The sequence below is a fragment of the Fringilla coelebs genome (genome assembly GCF_963513975.1).
Source record: "Fringilla coelebs genome assembly, chromosome: 11".
NCBI classification, from domain to species: domain Eukaryota; kingdom Metazoa; phylum Chordata; class Aves; order Passeriformes; family Fringillidae; genus Fringilla; species Fringilla coelebs.
The window spans coordinates 7,422,042-7,431,736 of NC_140037.1; the positions used below are offsets into that span (position 1 = coordinate 7,422,042).

At 45.4% G+C, this 9,695-nt stretch overlaps 1 protein-coding gene across 2 annotated transcripts in view; it reads left to right on the forward strand.

Moving 5' to 3' along the window:
• DCX (doublecortin) overlaps positions 1–517 on the forward strand; it is a gene marked incomplete at its 3' end in the record, with an annotated part of 63,850 nt that extends 63,333 nt beyond the window's left edge. For both annotated transcript variants that reach the window (XM_084212818.1, XM_084212819.1), the window contains exon 6: positions 461–517. In XM_084212818.1, coding sequence (XP_084068944.1) covers positions 461–517 — 57 coding nt within the window. The remainder of the gene's footprint in view (positions 1–460) is intronic.
• Positions 518–9,695: the final 9,178 nt, after the last annotated feature.

Consider the following 9,695-nt stretch of genomic DNA (forward strand, 5'->3'; position numbering starts at 1 on the left):
TATCCCTGAATAGTCATCAGGAACAGAGGTGCACTTGCTGGAATGGACACATTGATCCAGAACAATTAAAAAAACACTTTGAAAGTTATCCCTGAATAGTCATCAGGAACAGAGATGTGCTTGCTGGAATGGCCACATTGATCCAGAACAATTAAAAAAACATTTCTGAAAGTTATACCTGAATAGTCGTCAGGAACAGAGATGTGCTTGCTGGAAGGGCCACATTGATCCAGAACAATTAAAAAAACACCTCTTGCTCCTCTGTGCAAGGAGCCTGCCTTGATTTTAGCCTGGAGCTCCCTGGATTCCGGTGAGCCCAGCCCAGCCACCAGCACATTCCACCCTCTGGAATGTGAATTTTCGCCTCTGAGCTGCCCAGAGCCACTCAGCTGCTTCCCTGTGCGTGGCCAAGGGTGGGAGCTGATGGTGAGGGTTAACATTTTCTCCTTTCTCCCTACAGGACTTGTACCTGCCTCTGTCTTTGGATGACTCGGATTCCCTGGGAGACTCCATGTAGAGTGAAACGTCCTGGTCACGTTTGGGATACAGCGAAGTACCCCTGCCACAACAAGCAGATCGGTGACTGGTGCTTTCAAGTCAAAGGACACACGGTTAAATGTCATTTTTGTTCTGTGATTTCTCCTCTCTGTGCCACAAACCAACACCTGCCAGTCTATAGAGATAGAGGGATACCATTCTTCTCAGCCACAGGGGTGCAAAATGGGCATTGTGAGAAATCTGGGGCCGCCGTGCCGACGATTCTGTGCATTTCCCATTTTCTTCTGTCGTTTCTTCTGCTGCTGCAACCATGTGGTTCTCCTAGTGTTAGTAAAGTAGTTTCCCTGGAGGTGTGCAAGTGGACCCCTTGCTGAGCAGTTTGCAAGCTGGAGCAGGGCAGATGATGTTCTCCACCTGTGCAAATTGCCAGCTCGCCTGCTTCTCATTCCCAGCCCCAGTTTTGGCACCTGCATTCTAAAGAGCCTTGGTTTTATTGTGGAGGGCAGGAAGGGAATGTCTAGTTGGATGCTTAATATGCCAGCAGAAGCTTGGATGAGATTAGGAATGATTGTGTCAGATGCTAAGTAAGGTTAGTACAATAACTCAAATTATTCAAATATTGTTTGGGATTTTTTTTTTAATAGTTAAGCAAAAAAACCATCAATCAGCTGAGTTATCTGGAGTAGAACACCTTCCACATGCAATGCTGCTAGCTTATAACAAATATTTATACCTCCCCTATGGTATCTCTCTATCTCTGTTTGTAACAGTAATGCCTTGTGAACAGCCAACACTGAAAACACTGTGAGAATTTGTTTTCAGGTTTGACACCCTATAGGTCACTTTTTATAGCAAAAAATTCAATACTCTTTTTATAATGGAAAAACCTTTTATCTGTGTTTTGGGAGTAAGGATTCAAGCTCCTTCTTTTTTATAAAAGCTGGTGATTTTCTTTTGTTTAAAAAACACGTTCAGAAAAAAAAAAAAGTACAAAAAAAAAACCAACCACAACTGCAGAACAATAATAACAGCAACTCAATTTAGAAATCCTGTCATCACTGCCAAAACAGACACGTGTAGGGGGGGAAAAAAATGGTCAATTCAAAATATTGAATGTTTTGATAGTTTTTGTAATGTTTAAGACTACGTATTTGGTTTTTTACACTTCAGTATTCCTAACTATGGCCAGATTCTCTACTTATATAACAAATGAAGTTTTGTGGTGTTCTAAAAAACCTGTATTTTAAGAAACTCTTCTATCTGAGAAAAACAAACTTGCTGTATTTAGAGAAGCTTTTGCTTTTATTAATCAGTAATGCCTCCTCCAGAATGCAAAGTTCATCTCCTCACGCAGGGCTGGTGGTTTTTACTGCGCCAAAGCTTCATCCTAGGCCAGCTGCCATTGCCTCCCTCCCTCATGGAATAAGCTTTGATGAAACTGATTCTTGCAGAACTTTACCTAAATGAAATCTGTGCAATCAAGCTTTTCTTTGTTGCTCTATTTGCTTTTTTTCCTTCTTTTTTTTTTCCAACATAGACACCTACTCCCTGTTGCCTTGCAACCCCTTGTGGTTAGGATGGATTTTATCCTTGTGATGTTTGATGCTCCATGAATGCTGGGTTGTTCCCAAAGCCACTCCACATTTTGTTTGCTTGCATTGCTGGGATGAAACAATCTGTGCAGGCTGCATCTTTCGAGGCTCGTGTGATCATACTTATAATGCAACTTTTTAAAAAAGAGATTTATCAGAGAGAGGCCAGGATTGGGAATTGTCAAGGGGTCAGAGTTATCATGCACCAAATTTGCACCCTGTAGTCTTAGTGCATGATCATTTACAGCCAGAGTTTTGCACAAGGAGCCATTTGTCCTCACTGATAGCTTCATTGCATTGAATAACTCTCTGACTGCACAACTGCTAAATGGTCATTTTAAATATTGTAAATAGAATCCTGGGGTGAGTTCACAGGCCAAGGGCTCGCAGAGGGTTTGTGGGGGGAAGGATGGTGCTGTGGACAAAGCTTGGGTGCAGCAGTCAGCACACCTCTAAGCCCTTGGCATTGCTGAATTTTGTGTCTGAGTGGGAGCAGGTCTCTGAGTAACCCTGTGCCTCAATCTGTCTGTCTGTCCCTGCAGGGACAGCTCTGTTCTACCTCACTGGGGGTTGTGAGGCCAAATGTTGGTTAACATTTGTCAAGTGCTTTCAGATCCTCTAACAGAAGGTGCTGAAATATTCTGGGTGCAGATTTGGTTATGGGTGCTAATTTTTGGCTGTTTAATCCTGTGAGTGCTACTGTAGACACTGGTCATGAGCAAAAAGGACTTTTTTAAGCATAAGGATGTCAAAGGCCTTGGTTATGCTAATAACAATATTATTCATGAGAGCTTTTGTCTTAGGGAAAGCTTTAGTGGGACAGGTAGCTTGACATGCTTTTACCCTCTCCTCTGTTCTGTTGGTGGAAATCTCAGAGTCCCTCTCTGAGTCTCTGCCTCTCCAGGGACCCTGAGCAGTCACCAGCCCAGGGTGTTGTCACACTGTGACCATTCTTGCCACAGCCAGGGCGAGCCTGTCCTGCCAGCTTTCCTCAGATAAACCAGGAGCCCAGCCATGCAGTCCCACCCAGGCTCTCGTGCTGCTCAGCGCAGCACACTCACCACAGACCCACCAGGAAACCCAAATCTGGGCTGCTCTCTGCAGCCTGAGCTGCTGGTGGGAGGAAAGGAATCTGGGAGATGCTCTCACCCAGTTTGTGCAAGGGAAAGCAGGATCCCAAGGGAGGAATGATGCTTTGTTGGGATGGTTGTTGGGAAGGGGCTCCTTTCCTCCCTGCCAAAAGCTCTCTTGGGTTATTTGGAGATGCTTTTCCTGGTGGAGCATCACTGAGGAATCACTGAGCTCTTCCTCCTGAGCTGCACCTGGTGACATCTCAGACCTGATCCTGCCAGCTCTCCTTTGGAAATGCAGCTTGGTTTGCATGAGGATCACCCTGTGGTGGGGCTGAGCCCAGCAATTCCTTCAGGGAATTAGGGGGACCTTGAAAAGGCCTAAAAGGATTAAAATTAACTGTTCAGTGGGAAAAATAGCCATTCAAACCAGCAGAAGCCACAAAGAAAACAGGGTATGAGGTCAGACTCCCAAGTTTTAAGAAGCAATTTTCTAGGTAGAAATGCCTGGGCAGTAGAAGTCAGTGAGCATTTCAGTTGTAGCATAGAGTGAAGTCTGTAATAATGCCAATATTGCATGAGTTCTTGTACAGAAATGCATGTGGAATGTTACATACATTCAGAACTAGTTATCTTTGGCTTTGTAGGATCCCTCATCTAGATTTGAATACAAAGAGAAACAGTGCACAGGCATCAGACCTTGGTTACTGGAACAGAAGAACAGCTGTGATTCAGGAGAAAACCCTAAAAGCTTAAATTTTAGCACGTGCTTTACTCCTGTTGACTTTTCACGAGATGAAGCTTGGGTTTGGTCAGAAAGCTTTCCTGAAGTGCTGTGAATTAGTAATTACTTCCAATTTACTATGGCAATTCCAGACCCTGTGAGATCCTGGAGCAGATGACAGTAATTCCACTATATGCTCCACACTTCACCTTTCATATTTTATTTTTTTTTAACATTTACAAGCACATAAAGCTCCACATGATATGAGGATTTGCCATATTAATTCTGCTATTAAAACCCTGTCTAATTTGCCTCATGAGACTGCCTTTAGTGCTTTCAGAGACTAATTTAATCACTGAGACTATATTGTTTTAAAACAATACAGTATTTAAAAACAAATTGGAGAAACTCTTAAAGTAGCAGAGCTTTGTTTCTTTGAAATCTGTCTTTATTCAGAATAATTTAGCAAATTTGCATATTAAGATCCCTGTTTCAGACACAGTCATTAGGAAAGAATAGTACAGACAGAAGGGTTTAGCATTTTTACACTCAGGTGATGGTCTTGACTGTAGAAGATGAGAGCAATGCAGCAAAACCTTCAGCCTTGGGATTTTTATCACTTGTAAAGCATTTATAATCCTGAAGTTTCTGGTTTAAAGCCTCATCTGGTAGATGATTTGGAGCTAGTTCAGTTCCACCAGCTAAATATCTTGAAGTGATTTGGAAAGAGTTTGATAATGAGATTTTACTTTGTGGTGGGAGTTGGAAGCAGCTTTCCCCTACCACTGTCTGTGTTTCCAATATCTGCACATTATTTATTGTCTTCTCAGGAGCTAGAAACCCTAATTGTGTTATTTCCATAGATAATAGAAGAATCCTGCTTAGAAAGCAACTTCCACATCTCTGTCACCCTCATGTGTAGGCATACAAAAATCCATACGCTTGGTCGAGCTGCTATTTCTCTCTCATTTGCTTGTTCAGTACTTTTGAAGGGGAAAAACCAAAAACTGTGGCAAACAGCAAAGCAGTGTCACACCCAGGTGTATTTCCAATGGGAAGCAAGGGCATTAAAGTGTTAGTTTCTCCTTATCCATATGGATAAGATTTCCAAGGGATGCCTTGTCTTTGCCTTTTCAAGCCTTTGGGGTCAGCGCTGCCCTTCCTGCTGCTTCCCAGCACAGCCTGTGGGAGTGCTCTGGGATTCCAGGCTGAATCCCTGCCCAGACACTGTTCCAGGGACAGCCATCCCTGGAAGTGAGATCTTCCCTGCAGGGGTCCAGTGTGGATTTTGCAGCCCAAGCCTTCCCCAGTGTGCTGAGAGCACTGGAGGGATTTTGTTGCTGACCTCTGCGGTGCCCCGCAGCCACGCAAAGCAACTCTTCCACTGGAGTAGAGGCAGAACCATTTTTAGAGAAAGGGATAAAAAATAGCCAAGTAAAGTAGATATAAAATTAGCCTAGAAAGTGTCTCCTCAAGCTAAGACAATCCATAACCAGAGAAAGGCTCTGCAGAGGTGTGTTTGCCACACGCCAGGTGCTGATCATGGCCATGATGGAATAAAACAGCTTTTTGTTTTTCCACGTGGTGACTTAGGCTCCAGGTCAATTTTCTGGTTGCTGATGGAAGCAGGCTGGGACAGTGTTTGGGACTGGTGAGGTTCTTTGTAGAAGCCAATGGGTGGCACAAGATGAGGATCTTTTTTCTGTGTATCTAAAGAGTCAGGCCAGTCCATGCAACGGGACGAGTGCTTTACACAAGACACCTGGAAGGGACCCAGCTGGAACCCCACCCTGGTGTGATGAGAGCAGGAAGGTGAAGACTTTAAGTGCCTTCTAGCATCCCATGGGCTTCAGAAGCAGGACTGTGCATGTGCCCAGCAAGGCCTGGGGTTCAACAGCCTTGAACAAAGGAGACAGGGCACACTTGAATTCTCGAGGTATTTAGCCCACCTCTTGAAAATTGCTGTCTCCAGAACCACAGAATTCTTCTGGCTGATGCCTCTGTCCCATCTGCACGAATCTGAGCCTCTCCCCAGGATCTCAGGAAATGTAAAAGCTGAGTCTTGTGTCTCACAGGACACACGAGTGCTCCTCGCTGTGGAGTGAGCAGGGCTGGGTGCTGCTGCTGCAGGGGTTGTTGATTCTGCTCTTCAGATGTTCTTCATCTCCTCCTCTGCTCCTGGCTCCAGAGCTGGTTTCTCCTGGTGCCTGCAGGTGAAAGGCTGGGAGCAGCAATGTGTAGACCCCTCTTTGCTTTGTTTGGTTTCCTCTGGAACAGTTCTAGTCAGTGATGACTGAAGGTCTGAGGCCGAGGTGACAAACTCATGTTTTAACAGGGAGAGGGGAGATTTTCAGGGAATAGAAGTAGGTGGGTGGAAAGGGTTTTTCCAGCAATGCCATTGCACAGCTGCTCTGACAGGATCCCAGCTGCAGGGCAGGTGTGAGTACTACACCTGCAGAGGAGTTTTGGGGTCACAGACCACTGTCCATCCCTTGGGACACTGCTTAGAGGAGGTTAAACACATCAACACCTATTTTTGGCCAACAGATCAGCTTCTGAGCAAATGAGAATCCAACCTGGTGGATTCAGCAGTGGGTTTCAGAGCTATTGGGATGTGGCAACTCTGGACAGATCCTTGTGCCAGTGCACAGATGGCTGGTCCCAATATTTCCCTCCACCTGTAGGGTGCTTAGAGATAAGTGACACAAAGAGCTTGATTTCAAAATGTATTCATTGCTCAGCAAAGTCTGAACACCTTACAGAAGCAAACTGGCAAGTCTCTCACAGAATCTGGCTCTCTCAAAACTCTGCTGTAAAAATGCCCAAGCATTTCAGTGGTGGGGAAAGAGAGACACCTCATTTTTAGTTTCCCATTGAAACCATGCAGGAGCCAGCAACATCCCTGGGAGGAAGGAGATGCTCTCATCCAGCAGCCCATTTCTCTCCTGCTTGAACACAGCCCCCACTGCCCCTCTTTTTGTTAGATGTACATATGGGGCACACATCAGGGGCAATTTGTGCTAGTAGTCAAAATATGGGCCTTGTGTTTACAAACAGTGAATAAGTCTAGTTATTTCAGTGGCTTTCTACCAAGAAAACAGTGGGCCAGGTGTTGAAAACCTTCTTGTTTAGAAAGTGTCGGTGGTCACGAGTCTACATGGGAGAGAGCAGTGTCCTTGCTTAGTGCACCTGAACTCACCTCTTGTAACTCTTGCTCTTTATCTCCCTGGACTCAGGGCTCCTGAGCCACTTTGGGCTCCCTAGGTCTGAGAGTTTAGCACTCACACTGAAGAAAAAGGAGGATGCCCAAAGGGAATGAACAAATCTTGGCAGTAATTAATCTGTCAGCTGAAAAAGAGAAAGCTGGCATCATCAGGGAAAGATGCCATGATGGAAAACACAGGGAAGGGAGGGAAAAGCCTGTTCCTTGGAGGAATGGTGGGGGATGTGTGTTGGGAGGTAGGTACTGAGTCATGAATTGAGCTGGAGCTTCAGAGCAGATCCAGTGGTCAGGGAGAGCAGGAGGCACTGGACATGTCAGTGCCCCTGATGTGTGGGAATAATGAAAGGCAAAAGGCAAGAAATTCCAGGGACAGACAAAGGAGGAGGCTGGGGCTAGCTGAGGATCTGTGGCTGGGAGTGGAGAGAAGAGCAGCAGCAGCTCCTGGCTGTTTGTTGAGCCAAGTCCCTGCAGGTACCTAGGCCAGGGGGTGCTGTCTGTCCGCAGCAGCGTCTGTCCCTCTCCCCTGGGCAGAAATGAGGCCAAACCTGGCTGCAGGCAGGAGGAGTTGGTGTGAGGCTCCCTCCCTGCTGCTGTTTCACTCTCCTGCCAGCACTGCCATCCCTCAGAGGGAATGTCCAGCCCTGTGCTGGAGGACAGCACCAAGCTGTGGGCTGGGTTTATTTACACTCCTCCCCGTGTCAGATCAGAAACAGCAATCACTGATCAGCACGCCCTGGCCTGGGGAGGACAGACCTGGCACTCTGGGGGATGTAGGAGAATAATGAGGACACCTCAGAGCCTGCCATCCCCTCCCACAGGGCTCTGGGGAAGGTGGCAGCCAGGGGGAAAAGGCAGGAGAGAGCCTCAGGGAGGGTTTGCTGTGCGGCACAGAGGCGATGCCCAGCCCCTGTGTGAGAGCTGCTGCAGCCACACAGCAGTGGGATCTCTGTGCTGAACAAGGCACCTGTGTTTGCACTGCTTTTCTCACTGCTTTTTCCAAAATTCAGTTGAGTTGCTTGTGAATTTAATCCTAAACCACAAAATAACTGACTCGTCCAAACACTTTCTTGCTGTACGGTCTCAGATTTTTTTTTGCTGTTGCATAAAGGTTGCATCTCTTTTATTTCCATAAATTCTCAGACACTTAATATACAGAAATGGAACCCAATACACCTAATTTTCTGCTGTTTTAACCAGGCAGAAGCTCCTCTGTAATTAATTTATGAATCTCTTTGGTCCAAGCTTGGTCTCCTATTTCAAAGATTGATTACTGTTGATAATTCTTGTGTGATTGATTACTTGAGTGCAGATTCAGTTTCCTGGGTGACAGCTGCAGCCTTTGCAGGGAAAAACCTCACTGACCCCAGTTATCAAGTGATCTCTTGTATGGACCTTGAACAGCAAGTTATAGATGGGAGATAGTTTAATTATAGTTACTGATAAAGCTGAAATAGTTTTCTGAAATACCTTAAAAGAATTGAAAATTAAACAAGGAACCTCAGCAAATCAGGGCCTCCTCCATATTTTTTGCTTCTAAAGAGTGTTGACTTTATCTCACTTCACTCTCACTCGGTCTACCAACAGACATGCCTTGAGCCCAGCAGGTTTATGGGACTAGAAGTAGTATTTCTATTTTTACCAGTCTTTTTCTACTCTAGTTCCAGCTAGTACCAGGCAGAATAGAGATTTGTGGTTGGCTTGGTTTTTAGAGAAAAGCATTGCCAAATGCCTCTGAAATAAAAAGGAAGGTTGGGTTCATTTTAGGTGACTCATCTAAACTCAAGGCTGCTTTTGAATTTCATCCAAGCTGGTTCTTCCATCTCTCTTTGCAAGAGTTATTGATAGGAAATGGAGCCAAACTGGAGTCACCTTTGCAAGGGGGGTTGTTGCAGAGCCCTGGGACTCACCTGGCACGGGCAGGCAGGATGGGACACGGTGCTGGCACCTGGTCAGGGAGAGCCAGAACCAAACCCTGGCTCTGAACCCCTGAGCTCTGGGAAACCCATGCACGGGGTGAGGCTTGGGAAACACCTGAAAGGGACCAAAGGGATCCCAGCCTTGGGTCCAGGCCCAGTTCTTAACAGGACAAGTTTTATTTTCAGAGAATCCCTGAGAAACATTTTGTGGGGTTTGTTTTTGTGGTTGGTTGGGTTTTGGGGGTTATGTTGGTGGAGTGTTTTGTAATATTTTTTAAAATTACAGCATGGCTGCTTTTCTCTATCTGCTTCCAACCACTGCAGAGCATGTATGGATGGACTTGTAATTTGCTTTCCTTAGCAGGTGGCAGGTGAAATCCTGTGATGTTCTGTTTCCCTCTCATGCTGACCATACAGCAGGGTGCAGAACACACAGCTTTTTTTCCTTTCTCTCCCTCTCTTTAAGACAGAGGAGCTTTTTCCAGATTTAGTGTGATGTCTAATGATGCATCTGCCTAAAAGGAAGAATGTCTAGGGAATTAATTGCACTTAATTGGTGTTTTTAGACATGGTGAAGCAGGAGTATTGAATGTAAGAACAAGGAAGCCTGTGAGTTATAATTACATGCTGAATCCTGACATGTGAAATTGTTGTTAGTTTGCTTCTTATTTA